The sequence below is a fragment of the Zophobas morio genome, unplaced genomic scaffold (genome assembly GCF_036711695.1).
Source record: "Zophobas morio isolate AGI-343-1 ecotype UQ-CSIRO unplaced genomic scaffold, CSIRO_AGI_Zmor_V1 ptg000870l, whole genome shotgun sequence".
Lineage (NCBI taxonomy): Eukaryota > Metazoa > Arthropoda > Insecta > Coleoptera > Tenebrionidae > Zophobas > Zophobas morio.
Genome location: NW_026972972.1, coordinates 12206 through 31715, shown reverse-complemented (window position 1 = coordinate 31715; position 19510 = coordinate 12206). Strand labels below are relative to the sequence as shown.

The window sequence follows — 19510 nt, the reverse complement described above, 5'->3', positions numbered from 1 at the left end:
CAAAAGGCATGCGAAGCGTATCCTTCAAGTCATAGAGTACTCTTAGTACTAGAAGCTCTTTATTACAAAGGAGTTTCTTATAAAGCTCATTTTTAAGAATTATTGTTTAAAGTTTGTTACTACGAAAGAAACTGGCCGATGGCGGTTTATTTCATTAAAAAATTGTTGAAAGAAAAAGTTCCGTTGTCTCTTAATATGTTCGTCTATTTTTAAATTGAGCCTCCTTTCCGGTTATAGCACAGCTTGTAGTTCTTAGTATATATTCCGGGTTCTAAAAACTTTATTAAGTTTAAACTCGGAGAAGAAGAAGCAGCAGACTTAATTTTTTGTCTTTTTCTTTGATCGCTCAAAAGAGCATTCTTTTTTAGATAGTTATCGTCACATTAAGGAAAACTTACATAAAGTTGACCACATCACCGAAAGGCCCCTTCTTGAAAAATTTAAGGCTTCCCCAACTTTTAAAAAAACTTCTCTTGTATGTGAAACGTTTTTTGCAAACGAAGAAAGTAGTTTATTCAACGGTTTCTTCTTCGAATCCTTACCTACGGTATTTACCTGGAATAAACTTTCTTTCCCTTTTTCAAGCTTTACTACTTCCAAAAGGGAATCTCTACCCTTTGTACTGCTCGCGAGGTGATTTATTATGTTCAGACCCGTAAAAAATTTTTAGCGCTCTCAAAAATGGTCTACGAAATGCACTGCAGTTGGGACTTCATATGGAAAGAAGCTAGGCGGATTATTAAAGTGGTGCGAAGAAACACTGACTCTTCTCTACGGGCTTACTAAAAATTCCGAAGGGACCAGAATCACTGCACTTAATTCCCATACACACACGTGCAAGGACTGCGAAAGGTGCAAAGTCCACCGACTCTTTTCAAAAGCACTTAATTATAAAAGCAATATGCTATGAACTTTTCTTAATTTTACCAATGCATTTTTTTATTATACCTCAAAACGGTTTCTTTAAAGCTGTTAGTAAGGAAAAGTCTTTACGGTCAGTCATAAATTTTTTTGTCATAAATAAGGATTCGAGGAATTGAATTGTAAAGTTCCGAAAAGTCAAAGTTGCTTAAATTATTCTGGCAGAAGATTTGATAACCATCCAAAACTTTTTTCTAGTCGAATCATAATATTAAAACAGTGCTTTTAGTTTATAGTTGTTTTACCTTAACTACAGCGTAGAGTTCCTGCTCTTCCTTTACTTCGCCCAAGTAGAGATGCAGGCGCTCACAGAATAACTTATTTTTAGCTTGGAGTTCGGCTAGACAAGGACACCTGAACGATTTAAGAGACTCTTCTAAAAGATAGTTATATAAATCATGGAAAGAAATAAGCGTTAAATAAAAATAATCATAAACTTGCCAGCCGAAAACTTGTTCAAAGAGTTCTTATATAAAGCGGACGACATGTAAAAGCAATTGTTTAAAGTTAATTAAAAGCTACGGCAGAAAGTTGTTTTATAATAACCTTTTCAACGGAATCGCGCAGGAATTCAGTGAAATATTTAACAGAAAATTGCAAAAAGGCTTCGTAAGCAACTTCGAAGTGCTGTTCAACTTTCTGCTTTATTAAAAAAACGTTTAGTATAACTTACAAAACAGAAAATCTTGGCGACCTCCTTAGGAAGAGAAAAAGGGACAGGTACGAGCGGCCCGTCTCTTGTAAAAAGCTGAAGAAGATCGTAAGAAGCGGGCTCTTCCTGGTCTGCTAACAGATCATCGTTGCTCTAACCCACAACATAGAGAAACTCAAGAACCAGTTATCTCTGTTTCTGCTATGGACTCCCTTTGCCAGGTTGAGCCGATGTCAAAGGGCGTTAATTGCTCTTTTAGAAGCAGTAAGTGCGCAAGGAGAAACAGGCATGCGTCCAGTTCTGACTAAGTAATAGTAGGGTACAACGCGTACAAGAAAAAAAATAAAGTCAGCAGTAAACTTTTTGAGCCAGAAGATCGCTTAAATTTTGTAGGCAACTAAGGCATGCGCTGATAGCCTCACTAGCAAGACCTCTAAAAATTACATACTGTATGGGATAAAATTTAACTATAGCACAAAAACTTTGCAAAGATCTCACGTCAACGCAACGGTAGATCGTAGCCAAAAAGGCAAGCGTTTTCTGCAACGGTTTGCACCACTGATCGTAACGATCTCCTGTTAAAAATGATAGTGGTAAGCATATTATATTGGTTCCGCAGAAGGAACCAGTAGTCAGTTTAGCTGGGTAGTCCAAATCTTCGGGTGTAGGCTTAAAATTTACAATATCCTTTATAATAAAGATCTGGGAAATATATTATTTTTTAATACCGCCTTTTCGAAACGGCGTCAAGCAAAAAAACCTGTGCACGAAATATTAGACGGCTTTGTACATCTTGAATCAGCTGACGAATGGTCGCATTAAAGCTTACAAAAGGGAGACCTAATTAGGTTTATAACAGACCTACTAATGCCGCTAGGATAGAGGAGCAATTACTTGGTCATTACTTTTTTTTAAGTCTAAAAATTCTGAGCTCAGCACTTCGCATAGTTCAGCTAGCGTTTCTATGACGATAAGTTTGATTATCTTTGGTCGTAGTTGGTTGTATAAATTCTCTAATAAATCTTCGAGGTACTCACTTTATAATATAATCGAACTTTAAAAAATTAATGAACTATTAATAGAAAGTAGAGCTTTACAAGAGAAGTTGAGTATAAGCAGGAAAAAATAGGCCATAAAGCTCGACTTCTTGCTGATATATTCTAAGCGTGAACGAGCAACACTGACGGGCCTGATAAGAGAATTACGTTATATAACGGGCCCCAGATAATATCGCTTCTGTCTAAAAGAACTACGTAGGGGGCGATGAGCTCGGGTCCTTTAAACTCTATAGAAGCGATTTTTTTGTTTACTACTTTAAAAAGAAGTGCGCGACGCTGCCGAAAGTAGCAAGTCTCGCAATCGGAGAAAACTTCAAAGTAGCTTAAAAAGTCAGTTAGCGCTCTGAGGGAAGCCAGGAATATTACGAAATGCACTCTGCCTGCTGTTGCCGTTTTAAGTAGAGTTCTTGCATTAAACCTTTAATGAGAGAGTTCGCTTTAAAAGCTCCATACAGACAAAAAAAAAGTTCATCATTTTTCTGTGACAAAAAATATTTGTGCTCGCCACTTTTATAATAAAGAGTAGAGAGACTTGTAAATGTAAAAGTGAGTTGTAAGAAGCAGATTTAAAGCTTTTTGTGACGTCTATTTTCACAAACAGTAAGGCTTGATGGAGAAGGCGCTGAAACTTTGCTAAATACAGCTTAGCATCTTTATAGTAACTCTTGAAAAGTTATAGCAACTTTAAAAAGTGACACAAGAAACGCATCAAAAAATATTAAAGACCTTTTGGGCTAAAAACAATATAGAGTGGTCGAGCTTTCTTAACAAAGTGATAAAAGCAGGAGAAAAAACAACTACAGACGTAGAATTAAGATAAATAGTAGCTTTTTCTAGTTCTAAAAAAAATTGAAGGCGTGATGAAATTTGCTCTGCGTGAGCTTTTAGAGCGGATTGCTCTTCCATTAGTAGTGTGCAAGCAGAATGGAGTCCGTTAGTTTTAGTGCTAAAAAAGTTAAACGAAGGGATGAACATAACATTAAGTAGACCGGCTACACCTCACTAATCTGCATTGCTTATGTAGACGTTCAAGGAACCCCAAAGCGGATTCAATTCCTTCCAAGACTTCAATATTGAAGTTAATGAAGAAAGCCAAGCGCTTTGAAGGAAAGCTTTTATATAGACCAGGTTTGCGCAAGATATATACTTTGTTTAATAAGCTTAAATAATAACCTTTGGGCTGAATAGTTAAAGGCTACATAAAATTATTATAACACATAATAGAAAACCAAACGCTATACCAAAAGCCTCTTACTCCTAAAACCACCTAAACTTAAACTTTTTTTATCATCTACTATAATTATAAAAAATTTTAGATTTAAATGAAATTATTCTAGAAAAACCTCAAAGCAGAATCATTTTTCGCTTTCAGCTTTTTCTCAAGGATAAAGAACCATTTTAAAAACCCTTTCACAGAATTAATGGGTGTTAAAGTAACGTCTTCATCATCTTTAGTATTAGAATTTCCGAAACCGTCTTCAATTGAAGTCTAAAAATAAAATAACTTCGCAAAATTCAAGAGAAGACTAATAGACAAGTGCCTTATAACATTCAGCTAAAGCCGAAACAGATTCTATCTGTGTTGAAGTCAAAGGAGCTAACTCCTCCCATTTAGCGTATAGTTCTTGTGAGCTATTTTAAAAACAATTTTTATTTTTAAAAAAGAGAGTGGAGTAAAAAGTTTACTTAGAGGAGTGAAGATTCGCCTCCATCCTTGTACATTAGTACTTGTTATAATACGCTTATCCTCTGCCTCAAAAAACACGACTCTAAGGTCAATACCCATGTTAATGAGTTTCAATGGGTTATATTAGAGGCTTGCGGAAAATCCCCATGCCAGTTTCTACGGACTCACTCTCATTATCACTGTGTGATTGTTATAAACAAAGCTTAACCTTACGACTCTTTTATATCTTGCTAATAGTTTAGTAATTCTAATCATGTCTTTTGTCCAACTAAATGTTCTCGCTGGGATTAACTGTTTGGTGGCCGTAGTTATTTCTAAACGTCTAATATGTGGACATTAAAAACTTTACAAGTCCCCGGTAAAACAAAGAATAATCATCCCGAATTCTGTTTGTATCCTTATACTCCATAAGCTCGTGATTCTCTCTAAATTTTGTCTCTGTGAGCTGTTATCATCTAATTTGTTTATAATTAACAACTTTCTTATACTTATGTTTATAACTTTCCTTTATCTTTACTTTTATTAAAGGCAACCCTTTTTTCGAATTTATCGAGATTTGTACCAAGGGATACGGTTTATATCAGTTTTTCGACTGTATGTTTTCTATCTCCGTGGTGAGTGCGAGGTAGAAAATCTTTTTCGACAAAAACCAGCTGTAACTCCTTTTTGTCTCTGTTTACGTTCCACTAAAATAAAAGGTTTTTGCCTTCCTCTCAAAAATGGTAGTTATAGTGCATATGTTAAAAAAGTTAAGCTTTTTTACACAACTTTTTTGCTTCCCATTTAAAGGAACTTTGCAGTATTTCTTGGTAAAACATCTCAAGACTGTTTGTGCAGTTTTTCTGCAAATTGGAATTTTCGGGGTGGTTATATGTATTCAGTTTCTAAGTTTTTTTTTTTTGCTAAGCGAGGCTTTTACCTAGTTTACAGCACTAGTTAGTGCTTCTTACTCTTATAATATGCGCAGGTTAGGAAAGCCATGTGTTTTGCGCGGTTATATATACTTGGTGTAAACTATAAGAATTCATATTAATTCAATTATTATTTGTCTGTAATATTTTAAAAATGTTTATGAAATCTTGCATAAAGAATGTTTAATATTCTTTTAATTTTTGTATATACCTAGTCTTCTTTGAAATTTTTTTAACTATGACTTTGTAATGCTAAACAATTGACGTATTAAGTTTAAAGAAATTAGTTATTACCTATAAATTATGCATTATTAGATCTTTCAGATTTGTTAAAAGTACACTACATCTATTTACCAACGTATATGAGGTTCTCGGTGAACACCGTAGAAAACCTCATTGGTATAGTTCCGTTATACTAGCAATAGTATGAATTTAAATTTTAAGATGCGACAATATTTATAGCATGCCTAAAAAACAATTTTCAGAACTTTGGTTACAAATATTTGGTCCATCTGCTGGAACTATTTTAAAATGCAATCCTTACACTAAAGTAATATTAAACTTATACTAAATTACCTTTTAGAGTCTTCTGAGTAGTTATGGTAACCTTCAGATGATTTTTTGGTAAAAACTGTTGCATCTTTTGGGGTAAAAAATACTTCAGCGTCGGGATTATTACAGTCGGAATCTAAAAATGAACTCTCCAAAGGGTCATTTTGTTCCTTTCCGTTTTTATTAAGATGCATAACAAGATTTCTGCATTGTTCTGATGTGCCTTCTTTATAAATTCGTTGTATAGATTGTTTCTCCCCACAAACCTAACGCCGAGCAAATCAAAAAAAATAGCAATTACATATTTAAATAAAATTAAAAAAAATTTATTTATATATGCTATAATAATAATATAAAAAATTAATATAAAAGTATTTTCATAATTTTAAAAGATATATTTCCAGGTATATCAAAATAACTTACTGTGCAAGTCCACTTGGTAGACTTTTTCTTCTGTTGCACCTGAAATATATTACAGCAAACGCAAGATAAAACATGGAAGACGACCATGATAACGATTAAATGATGTTAACTAGTAGTCTCCTGAAACCTAAAACCTCCAGTGACCTTTTTTGTCTTTTTAGCTTCTTTATTTCCATGGAAGACTTACGAATCTGTGGAATGCTTAGTGACATATGCTCTCACTAAAGAGCTTAACCCATCACGAAGACCGAAAAAGAAGCGGCTTCGGTGAGAATCAATCCCCGATCTTGGGTATGCGCTTCAATGTTCTTAACCACTGGGCTACAATAACTCTCAATCCTGATATGATTTGTTGACGTATTTAACCTGTTACAATTAACGTTCTGCTAAGCTCATACGAGAGAGAAAAGACAGATTGTTTTTAGGAAAAACAAGCTTTTGTTTTATAAATCGACTGAATGTCCACTGGTGGCCAACGCCTCCATTGCCTGGGCATATCTCTCAAGGAAAACATACAACAACTACAAGTATTAGAAAGTTACGTCCTAATAATGGTAATGGGTGCTCTTTGGTTTGTGCGCCACAAACAACCACCTCAAGAGTACAACTTTAAGTCTATTTAAGCACATTTTCTTTATAATTACACGAAACTGGCTTACTAGGGCTAGTTTTCACAACAGACAATTACAGAACCTCTTGATTATGAGTCTCACTGGCACACCAAGTACTCGAGACCAAAACAGTTTTTAGATCTGTTTGGGGGTGGATATGGCTAAAATTATAGTTTATTTAATTAATTTATAATGGTACTAAAATTTCATTATGCTTATATAATAGGTATTATTAATGTTTTTATATTGCCATTGCTTCTTTCTAGTATGTATGCTTTTAGCTGTGATGATATAACAAATTTCCTCTCGTTGATAACGCCATGAAGCGTCAAGAAAGAACGTGGTTCAACAGTAATTGATAGTAATTCAAGCCTGTAGCATGTCGGCGTTAAAAATAAATAAATAAACTTCATGAGCGAGTATAATGTGTTTTAGAGATAGCGCCTGGGTTAGTGAGGACCAAGTTTTCTAGTTTGCATGTATATTTGGTGGGCGACGCAATTACGATGTTAATAATGTGCCTACGTTATTATATTCGTATTTAATAGTAAACTAGAATGGTAGCCTTACAGTAAAAAAGTTTTTGTCCACTTAGCGTGTAAGTTTTCGTTATAAATAAAGTAGTTATAGATTTTTTATTTGATTCTGCGTATGTTATAACATCGAATAATTTATGAGGTAAGACTTCCGTTATAAATATTATAATTTCTGACTTAAAATTTTCACTTTACACCCCATTTAGCGCTTTTCCAGGAACTGTAAGGAATATGGGTAGAAAATATATTTCCTTATGTAACCACACCCTTAATGTAAAACTGTAATTCTTTCATATTAGAAGTTAGAAATCTTATAGAAAACGGTCATCCCGAATACATAACTAATATAGAAGAAGAATTTTTATTACAATTGCTTATTCTAGGCCCAAGTGTGCTCTTATGCTTTTGGGTTGCAATTAAAAAGTGTGGTAGGTAAAGAATGAATTATGGCTCAGTTTTTAAAAACCATACTTATTCTATTATTAATATCGGGCTATTCTAAAATAATGAATTTGGCTAACAAATTCGGGTTGTTTATTTTTTTACAGTGTACAATAGAAAAAAGTCGTCCCTTCTTTCTAGTTCAGTGTTAGCAAAGAAATAATGTTTCATTTATTAAAGAAGCTCCTTAGCAGAAAAATATTTTCTTAAAGAACAGAAAAATTTAAATCTTTTAAAGATCGAAAATTTTGTAATCCTTTATTATAACTACGTCGCAAAACGTTGCCCAGGAAGCTGCCATATTAAATTAGGAATAAATAAAGTTGCCTCAAGCAAATGAGCAAAAAGCGAGTTTCCCAGAACCCTTTTCCTCGCCAAGGGTTGATAGACAATTCTCTTTAATAGTTACTAGCTCATTATAGTATTAGCATGATATAAAAGTAACGGGCAAAATTCTGGGCTTAGTATAGATTGGTTTTTCCCGCAAAATCACTTCTTATGTTGAAACTATACTCTAACGTCCAATATTTGTTTTCAAAATTTGATTCTATATATCCCGATTAATATTTTAAAATAAAACAGTAGAACAAATGTTTACTTACCTACAAAAATAAACTTCTTTCTTCCAGAGTGAACAATGTTTTGACCAATAAAAAGATCGCGCAACACATGTTCAACGTTCACCGATAACAAAATTAGCACTTTTTTTATGTTTTGTTGGTTGCCGCCTAGTCCGTAAGAATTTGGTACTCAAACTTATCAGAGATTGTCAGGCTCGAGCCTGTCGTTTAGGATCAATTTCTTTAGTCCTACTCTTCCGGAGTAAACCTAGGCGACAAGTAGTTTACATAGTAACCAGTAACTTATAAGGGGGTAATTAATACTTTTTCTTTCTCCTAAACGCTAAACAAAGGAAAATTTGTTAGAAACCTGAGTTAAAAACCCAAAATTATAACACTTGAAAGTCAAATAGTAATATTTCCAACTTTTCGGTTTATTTCAAGTGGGTAGTTTAAATAAATTTTAATCATTATTAGTAGCTAAAAACTCTTTAATTAAAAATGCTTTATTTTAGCGGTAGTTCTTCAAATTTTTTTTAACTCCCAATAGTAACATTAAGTTTTTCCTATCAACTTTCATGGGGTTGAAAATTCTAAAATTTAGAACAGACTCCTCGCATGCTATAATTGTTAAAACTATCGGTAAACTATGACATCACTCATAAACAATTTGTTTAAGGATAACACAGTTAGTTTAATTAAAAAGGCTAATAGCACCTAAAAGATAATATATTAGTTACTTTATTGTAAGAATGTGGGTCGTAGAGATATTCCTTAGGCTTAGTGTGAAAAGTTGTTTCCCTTAGATTTTACCAAAAGCAATAATTTCCTATTGAACGAGTTAAGAGCGTTTTATACCCGTCGAAAGAAAAATTTAAGAGTACAACTTACTAAGCGGAGGAGACTTTTCTACTTAACTATTACGTTTTTCATCCCTAGGGAAACAGAAATATTAAATATTTACCAAATACCATAAATTATTGCCTAACCTTCATTTAACTTTAAATTTTAAAGAACGATTTACTAAATTATTTACTTTGTTAAGCGAACACTAGTGACCACCTTAATAACCCAGGTTGATAAACCTTATTTGTAGGACTTTAACCAAAAATTACTTTAATTAAAATGGTTTATCGGATTATATAATTAGTGAACTTTTGGATTGGTCGCTATAGAGCTTAGAAAGTAAATAAAGTTTTACTTAAATATATTTGCGGAAAGGTAAAAGGTTAATGTAGAACACTTCGTACTTTATAATGAGGATTCCTAAAGAAGATAGAAAATAATTTTAGTTTATAATGAGTACTATTAAAATATTTTCTCTACTATTGTAAGAAGTGAACCGATTTATGTTGCCTGCTGAAAGCCCTTCTAAGTTGTGCTCACTTTAAAAGCATAATATAAGGAGTGTGTATTAATTTTTTTTTACGTGTCATACTGATAGACAATGAAGATTATTCTTTTAAAAAACCAAGTATTTAAGGCGCTAACCCGAAGAACTCAGGAAACACCAGAAATTTTTAGGAGAATGTGAGCTGCCTTCCAAGGTAAAAGATTTTGTATAATGGAGTAACTGGGCACCGAATGAGAGGAATGTTAATATTTCGGTAAGAGGTAAAAAGATATATAGCACCCTAGATAATGTTAAAGGAATTTTATAAGAGAGAGGTACATTCAGCATCAAGAAAATATTATTCGTTTACGACACCAGAGAGAATGACTCTTTCAAAAACCAGAAAAGTATGAATTTCATAATGGTTAGCCTCATAGATGCACATGTGTGCGTTGACGCTTGTTTAGTGGCTATCAATCCTAAATATATATTAGAAGGGAGTCGAGAATTAATTTCTTGATATATTACAGAATTATATAAAAATTTCTGCTAAAATATTAAGTCACAGGAAAATAATTTTTTAAATTTAATAAAGCTTTTCTACACATTCTTAAAGTGTATAAAGCAAAATTCGGTACCAATAAGAGAAGATTACTATAAAAAGTAATTTTTCATAATTAACTTAACTAAAAACAAAGAAGCTGATTGATGAATTTATTATTTTTTCAAATTCGTGCTTTTAGGGATGGCTGGTAGCGGTGCTGGCCTACACCTCTAGGTGGCCTCAGGTCTGGTGCCTAAGACTGCCTTTCATGTGAAATTCAGTTTTTTTCCACCATACTAGGCCAAATGGTGGGAGTCCGATACGATATTCCACTTTTCCACTCCTTCGGGACAGTCATTATAGCTGTAAAGAGCGTACACTGGTGGGCACTTATCCCCTTACCCCTACTGAAAAGGGGAATCCAGCTTAAGCAGCTTAAGGCCTTTTTCGAAAGACCGTCCGCAGTACGCCAGTGTTTAAAAAAAAATAAGCAAACTTTCACGGTTTTTCTTTGTTATTTTTAAATACAGATTTTCCTTATGTTTTTTTACTTTTTTTTATTAATGTTATTTTTTAATTATAGTACGTCCTTACTATTGCATTCAAGCAGCTGCTAACTAATTTACTCAGTTATCAACTGGTCTAAATTAACTTTATTGTGCATATATTAAACTCTAAGGTAATTACTCTATAGAAACCATATGATACTTTGAAGTAGTAAGTACGTTCTGTTACAACTCTAAAATTGTAAGATCCCTAATTTGGCGAGGGCCCTCAGGTGAACTCTTAGATAGCTAAGAATAGATGAAAGAAACAAAAAAGTTAACCAATGAAAGCTTCGAGAAAATGTGGAGGGCAGAAACACCTATTTCTTAAAGTAAAAATGAAGTTACGGCACAAATAGGTAAAAGTGCGCACAGGCGGAAATAGAATTTATAACTAGGTGTTTGATAAAAACTGTTCAGGATTTTTTCACCTTACAGCGTATTTAAAATTTAAATTGTTGGGTAACTATTTCTATAGTTTACATTAATTGCATTTTTATGTATAATATATATATATATAGTGTTAAAGAAATGTCTCGTTCAATTTTTTCCTCTCTTTACTTTTCGGTTTTCACTGTGTCTTAGTTGTTATAGTTTTACGTTGGTCTAGAGCAAAGGTGGCACGTCATAATAAGAGAAATTTAATTTGCCGGTAATCTAATATTTGAATTAGCTTAGCTGACTTAAGTGGAGCCGAAAATCGCTTTTGCCAAAGTTTGCTTAACTCACGCCCATTGCTTTCCCCCCTCTCACTGTAGTGACAGTATAAGAGCGAGTGCATCACTATTGTGTTGGTGCTGTACTGTATTTTGCAATTTGACTGCAAAAGGAATAAACCTGGCTATTTTCATTTTCCATCAACTCTGGTGTCAGTGTGAATATTTTCAAATAGATTCTCTCTTTCATCTGCAAACATTGTTTGGTTCTTTTAGTTTGGATAGGTCGATTTCTTTCTAAAAGATCTCTTTTTGTACATGCGTTGTTGTCCAGAAAATAACTCGATGCAGTTAATGTGACTGACTGATTAAGGTAGTGAATAGTACTAACAGACGTTTTGGTGCTTGAGGAACTTGGTTGAGGAAAATTATTATAATTTTTTTGGCTGTATTAGATTCAGCATTTCTGATTGTGCTTGCACAAAGTCTTCTGAAAAAGCAGCGCAATCTAGTCTTTTTAAATTTACCGGTAATATTACTTATGGTAAAGGCCCGAAAAACCCTGACCTTGTCGTTTTTACTATGTTTCTATTAGTAATTACTTTTTTACGATGAGAACGCATCTAATCGTCACATGGCACTGTCAAAGCCGACCTAAAGGGGCATAAGAATCGTGGTTGTCAATGAGTAGCAATATTCGATGGTCTGTTGGGCATTTGGTATACTAAATGAAATATTTTATGACAATAGGAAAAAACAATTCTTTGGTCATCCAGCCCGATCTGTTGCTTAAAACCAGGCTGAATTCGGAGCCGTCAATTATATGCGCCTCGGGGTCTCTAAGCCATTAGGAATTATTCCTCCTACTGCATTAATAATGACCCCAATTGTTACTACTCCTCGTTCTCCAAAGGAAACCTAAGCAACTTGGTTTTTTAATCTTTTGTGGTTACAACTTCACGGGTCTCATAATTGTCGTTACCTTTTCTCATTAAGATTATATATATGATCAGGTCTAAACTTTTATTTTTAGATTAAAAAACATAGTTTTCCAAAATTCCACGACCTTTTGCCTATTAAAAGCAGTACTTCTAATGTGACCACTCAATAACTATAATTTCACCAAGTGTTGATTTCACCAGCTGATAATTTCGAAAACTGGTATTATAGTATACAGATATATTATAGGAAGGTCGATGAACTAAGAAAAAATTGTGGTAATTTATTTCACAATCTTTAATTCTCCCAAAAGCTTTGCCACTTCAAACTAAGAGCGAGTAAATACAATGCAAAAGAAAAATCTGGCTAACGTGTGCCAACTCGCTCATAATTTTTAAAACCCAGGGTGAATAACCCTCGCACTACCTACGATCGAAACTTACAGATAAATTACAAGAATCTTACCAGTCATTTTATTTACATTCTCAGTAGAAGGGTATTTAAATATGGGTGCTGCTTTACAAATTCATATCTTACATAAAAACTTGTCTTTATAGCGATGATGATTTCTTTAAATAATTCGTGAGTTCGGCTCCCTTATGTTTTAAAAACACTTGCTTAACCGCATATATGTTTCAGAAATATTCTTAACCCTGTATATTTCATTACTGCACCAGAATCTGACTCTACTTATTTTTCTTTCTGGTTAAGTTTAGTTACTTAAAATAATGTACTTTATAAAGTACTGAGAATTATCTCATTTTTTTTCTATCCTCCTTTCCAGTAATGCATACTTTAATGATAAATCTATGCTTTCACCAGCTCTTTGCTAACGCTCCTGTCTATAAAGGAATTTACTTCCAAGATCACAGCTAAGTTGCTAGATGAGCCGTCTGTTATGTTAGTACCAAAGACGAACGCAGACAGATACATAGTCTAGTAATGAGTGATGTGACTTAGATCTATGCCCTTTCCCGGGCGAGCGGTTGGAGGAGGCGGCTCCGTCGTGTCATAGCATAGACATTTTTTTAAGGATTTTTCTATTGCTGGCTTCATCATTTGTTAGTTTACTCCTCTATTTGTCTTCCGCACGTATTTTTTAAGCATTTAAAGGATAAATTTAAACTTTAAACAAAATTATTAAAAAGTAACAAAAATTAGTTTCAACCAAGTGTTTAACTTAGCTCCCAACAGTTGTCTGAAAGTTTCCCCCCACTCCGCAAGCGCAAAACAAAGAAAATGCAGCTGTTAAGGTAGAGTAAATCAACGTTTTAAGAAGTATAATTCCCTGTTAGCATAAATAACATAGTACTACTTCACAGAGATAGCTTCACGAAAATACATTTTTAAAAAAAATTATTATGTTAAATGAAAAACCTTACCTTTACTTTTTGAAAACTAAAATAACACACCAAACTAATAAATATGTTCATAGCGTCTCTACGTTTAAGCACAAAGAACAGTTCTTGCATTGAAACTCGGGAGGGTTACTCAAACAGTGTTCATAAAAATAATACTAATTTAAGCTACCTCTCCTGAATTGACCACCTCCCCTTTACATACGAATAAAGTAAAAAATTATTAAGCGGACTAATCATAAATAATGGGCTTTGACATAGAAGGGTCTAGTCCAAGTATTACAACTGCTTCGCTTCGCGTATAAAGAAACCCACATCTCAGGTCTTTCTTCACAGAATAATAACTCAGCCCGTTATATTTTTAATTATTTGTATATAATTCTTCAAGACAATGTTTAAGACAATAACAAATATTCATTTTTTTAGATTAAGAGGTTACTTAAACAATGAGCTAACTATGGACTATGTGATCCAATAACAGTGGGTAGTTAAAAAAATTATAAAAAAAAAGGGTAGATTCCATACAACTGAGGGTATTCCTTTGCATTTGTATTAACTTTAACTCGTAGATTTAATCTAAGTTTATTTTAAAATTGTGCATTAATATATTCGTCTTATTTCAACATAGTAAGATTTCGATCCTTCGTTTTAGTGGCATCTTTTCAGATTGTAGGTTGTCAGAAGTTTTAGCTATATTATCGGAAGAGCAATTTTAATATATTGTTTTGGTCTGTAGAGTCGAACAAAATGTTGATATTAACTGTCTACAAATAGTTTGCTGGGTCTAGTAGGAGTGTGTAGTACTAAAAGAGCCTAAAAGCTTAAAAGTAAATTTTAAACACTAACCTTCTTTAAACGTTACATTTAAGAGCAAAATATTAATACTAATATAATTAATAGTAAATATAGAAAAAAAACATTGACTAAGTGTAAACGATGGAGAAGCAAACAATAACCTGGAACTTTTCTTCGTCTTGCTATTGTAAAAGTGATATGATACTCCCATAAAAGTTTTAAAAAGACGTAATTTATTTATAATTACCACTTACGAAAATAGCGAATGAAAATGATTAATTTATTAATTCCTATCTTTATTAAAATTACCAATACATTTAAAGTACAACAAAAAATTTATTTCAAAAAAAATCAAAAACATTGAAACTCCTATCGGCCGTATACATCTCCCAGCTATTACTAAATATACTATGCGAGCCTTAAAAAATTTATCTAAATGATAAGTTCACTTTGCTCACTGATAAGCAAACAAGTAACAGCACGTAGCGATAGGAAAAACTTCCAGTTACATTAGTTTTACTAAATTTTAAGCTATTTTTCCACTCTTCTATAAAATTAAAAATTTTTTATTTCTTAAACTAACACTGCATTTTCACAGCACAATAAATATACCGAAAAGTTTAAAATGTTATAAAATCTTTTGTGAAGTTTCAATAAACTTTTTAAAGTAATTATCTAGTTGTGGGCTCTCGGACAAACAAACAGATGTCATGAAATATAATTTATATTGTATAAACTATTAAAAAGGAATTGCTCTTGGAGTTTCAACTATATTTCTTTAAATAAAAGCTGCGGATAGATAGATGTCGAGATAACTTCAATACTCTATAAAGTATTAATATTAATGTTTAAGCTCTTACATAGATTATTCAATGCTAGTAGCTCCTTAAAAGTTAACAAATAGAATTGAGAATTATTATGTGCAAACACATCTGCAATCACAAACCGTCCCATTAAAATATATTAAAATAAAGCTGGTTGTTACTAATTAAATTTAGCCAAGTAGTGGTGCGCACGCGACTTTCTTATGGGTAATGTGTGCAAGTACTAAAATAATTTAAAATTTATTGTAATCAATTTGGTGTTTTGTGTGGGACACTTAAAAAAATTGATTTTCAGATTTATTTATATTTATATTCTAGAAAAATAGGCGTCATAACTCGAAAAACTCTTGAAGGAAAAAAGGTAAATAAACTTTCAAGCTCATCTGATCTTTTTTGCACAGTAGAGGGATTAGAGAGAAGGTCTCAGTTGAATTTTTTTTTTAATTATTTAATATTTTTATTAAAAAGAAAAGTCTTTTAAAAGAAAATTACTTAAAGAAACCTTGGAGCTATAAAATGTTTTTAACTATACTGTTACGTTATCTTAGAAAAGACGGGAAGGTTATAAGTAACCCAAAAAAACCGCTTAAACGAAACAATAAATGAAATTCAGATTCCATCATAAGCAATTTTATGAATTTGGAAACACTAGTTTTCCAGATGAAACTTTAAAAAGTCGCCCAATTCAGAATTATTTTATAGAGTATGAAGGAGGAGATTACCTTTATACAAGAAAAGATATTAGGAAAACATCTGCTATAAATCTAACTAAACTTGATGCTAGTAATTTCAGAAAGCTAATTTTTTAGATTGTGTCTAATAGAAAAGTTGAGCTTTCGAATTTTATATCTTTTAAAGATTCTAGTTTACTAAAGAGCACTAATTTTTCTAATGGGATAGAAATTAAAAACGCTCTAATTAATTTTTATCGGGATTATTAGACGTTTGTGATTTTATTATTAAGAGAGAATTAAGAATTTTTAGTTTAAAAATTTTTGCATTTAACTTTTAATTCGTTAGTTATTTTTATTTTTACTGTTTTAGTTCAGAAAATTTAGCTTTTTTTGGTTATTTTTTGTTTAAAGCATAAAACCATTTTTAATTATCATCCTGCCAAGAAATGCATCTTTGTCAAGCACACTCTCATTTTCAAGACTGGTATTGTGTTATTTGCTTTTGCTTGAATTTTTCCTTTAATTTTAAATTGTTTTTAAAGGTTATATTTCTTGGCTCTGGTGGGCGCGGTATTTCTATGCTTTCGCAGGAAGTTAGCTCAAGTCTCTAAAATTTGGGGCTGTCCGGTTTTATAATTGTAAATTTACTGATGCAAAGAAAACTTAGTTTTAATTTTTATCATTTTTACGTCATTTTTTTGGGGATTTTAAATAAAAAATCTGCTTGATTTGGGAGTTCTGAAATATTTCATTTTAATTTTTTTTATGAAAGTTTAGTAATAAAATGGAAGCATCTTTTTTACATATTCGTGGTTTTACTTATTGTTTAATTGTAAGTAATTGTAAGGCTTGGCGAAGGAAAAGTTTTGCTCAATTTAATTTAATAGTTTATTCCGCGATTTAGAATAAATAAAACCTTTAGCTGGCTTTAATATATTTACAGGAGTATCAATTACAAGTAGTGGAGCCAGGAAAAAGTAATGAAAATCGAAAGCAATTAATTTTAAGAAACGTATAAACAACATTTAAGAAAATTTTTAAGACTCAAGATAATGTTAGTGATATTCAAGTAACGTACTAATAATATTCAAAATTTAAAAATATTATCAAAAAGAAAAAAATATCATAGTAACTAGAAAGCTTTAATCGATAAATATTTTTTTAAAATAGGACTTTTTTTATGTAACGTCTTAAGCTTTTTTTTTATGTTAATCTAAAAATCTTAGCTCTTGCAGTTGTCTTGTTCTCAATATCCTACATTAGTAGCATTAATTTTTTACTTATACAAGTTACGCTATGAAACGGGGCGCAGTGTTAATGCTTTAATTTAAATAATTGTAAATTTGTACTTTATATAATAGTAATATTTTTATAAGGCGAAAAAAATTAACAAAAACTATCAAATTAAAAGGTTAGTAACGTAATTTTAACTAGAGTTTATAAATTATTTTAAAAACATTTTTGAAGAGTTTTAGGAGATATACATAAGTAGTAGTAAAATAAGGTAAGAAACAGTTAGAGAAAACGAACTTTATTCTAAGCAAAGATACCTTAGCAGATATTTTAGTTTACTTCTAAATTGCGTGGCCTGGTCTGAGGTGATTCTGTTATAGTAGACTTTTCTTAAGATTAATATTACATAAGATTACCTTAAAACTGCTAGAGTGATATACGCTTTCAATAAGTTTTAAAAAATATTCTTTAAAACTTAAGGTGCACAATAAACTATCACTTAAAGTATACGCTACGGAAGGAGATTAACAACTCAAGTGAACTTTATATAATCGTCCCTCTAAAGTTATTACATTCCTTTTACAAAAAGGTGGTTCTTTAAATTAAAAGCAACTTAAAAAACAAGATTTAATTAAATATAGATGCCATGCTTGGAGGACTACAGTCACTCAACAGTTGTTTATCCAGCTTTGCAGTCTTTTTTAAAAGATTTTTTGTTTCCCGTCTTTTAAAGGCTTACCATTTTGCTTTAACCCACCTTTACGGCACGGTGTTAGACTTACTGTAAAAACTAAAGTTGTGTGTGACTTGGGAAGAAAATTATTAGTTAGCTAATAAGCATTTAGTTAAGGTAAGCTTCACTAGGAATTCATGGAAAAGGAGGCTACTAAATTAAATTTATACTTTACAATGTATTTCGAATAGGCATAACTTAATCTAAGACGCGAGCTAGAAGAGAAGAAAAATTTTAATTTTTTAGTGACAAGACAAAAGCAGATCCTTTTACATTTGATTTTAACCCTTTAGTAAAAATATTTGAGTAAAGTATATAAAAAACCGCAAATAGATAAGCTACAGCATTTAAAGAATAAAATTGTTAAAAATAGACCTGCAACGCTATGTAAAAAACCGCAACAAGTTAGTAAAATGCTTAAAAAACGTTAAACCGAACTTTTCAGTAGCACAGCAAGACTGTTTTACGTTAAGTTAAAAACGGTCTTTACACCTAAATTATCATCAGTCGTCGCTTGGGGATGTAGATTCTGATTTAGCGAAAAAGATGTTAATAAGTTACATTGCGGTCACCACCATTTTATTAACTTGACTCTAACTTTTAATGCCATATTAATTAACTGTTGTACACATATAATATAGTAATGATAAAACACTAATATAGCTATCTTAAGTCTTTAGCGTAAAAGGTTTATCATTATTTCTCCAATCCAAAAGCAAAAGAATTTCACCAATAATCTAGGAGACTGAAATTTTTTTTGTTCTTTCTTCAAGAAGCTGTTCTGAATTTAACAGTCGATTATTCTGCTGGGAAAGCATCTCTTGCACAGATAAAATCCACTTTAAATACTAATTTAGTTGGAGGAAATGTTCTTTCTGTCGCCTTTTAAACCCTTCAGTTAATTTTGTACTAATTCTATTAAGGATTTCTCTAAGACGCGCCCGCTGTAAGAAGCAAGATAAGGAAGATACCTTGCGTGGTCCTTTTTTTGCTGCTCGTACTCGTCTTTACTTTTTTCCAGCTCGCAATTAAGGAAGGCAATAGTCTCCTGCAACTCCTCAAAGTGACTAGTGTATCTCTTCTCGTGTTGCTTGTACTCTTTCTTACGCCACTCTAGTTCATTTGTTAAGTGTTTATTAACGTTTATAAGTTCTTTATAAAAGCTCTCCAATTTCTCTTTCTCTTAACTTATTGCAGTGCATAACTCTGAGAGGGTCTCTACTTTATACGACATTTGCAAGTTCTCTTCTTCGCACTTCTGCAAGTTAACTTCTAGTTCACTAGTGTTCTCTCGGTTTTGTATTTCAAGGTTCTTAAGATTTTCAAATATCTTTTCGTAGTTCTCTATTTGCTTATAAAAGTAATTATACTGTGATTGCTGACTTGCCTCACTTCTTCGGATGGCTTTAATAATTCATAACATTTTGGCAAGTTAGTCTTTAATTCCTGGTATAAAAATCCCCCAAGGCTATTAGACTATATAAATTTAATTTCTAAACTGACATACCTGAAATTCTTCAGTAA

General features: G+C 32.1%; 1 protein-coding gene across 1 annotated transcript; it reads right to left on the bottom strand.

Annotated features, from left to right (window-relative positions):
- Nucleotides 1–78: 78 nt before the first annotated feature.
- On the bottom strand, nt 79–3429 carry LOC135122090 (conserved oligomeric Golgi complex subunit 3-like). The gene is made up of 18 exons (XM_064046326.1): nt 3358–3429; nt 3164–3295; nt 3007–3110; nt 2827–2953; nt 2671–2762; nt 2479–2609; nt 2334–2413; nt 2200–2275; nt 2072–2148; nt 1934–2020; nt 1757–1877; nt 1616–1704; nt 1468–1560; nt 1363–1387; nt 1167–1297; nt 949–1115; nt 399–883; nt 79–278 (listed from the first exon to the last, which is right to left on the bottom strand). Exons 3-16 carry the CDS (start codon nt 3042–3044, stop codon nt 996–998), a joined length of 1287 nt encoding a protein of 428 aa, XP_063902396.1. The 5' UTR covers nt 3045–3110; nt 3164–3295; nt 3358–3429; the 3' UTR covers nt 79–278; nt 399–883; nt 949–995.
- Nucleotides 3430–19510: the final 16081 nt, after the last annotated feature.

Excerpts from the sequence above, each read along its gene's own strand:
- LOC135122090 (XM_064046326.1), bottom strand. The coding sequence starts at position 3,044 with ATGCAAGAACTCTACTTAAAACGGCAACAGCAGGCAGA. Across the intron at positions 1,561-1,615 it reads CTTTTTCTCTTCCTAAGGAG|AAAGTTGAACAGCACTTCGA; the intron begins GTCGCCAAGATT and ends TTAATAAAGCAG. Across the intron at positions 1,388-1,467 it reads TGCGCGATTCCGTTGAAAAG|AACTCTTTGAACAAGTTTTC; the intron begins GTTATTATAAAA and ends GCTTTATATAAG.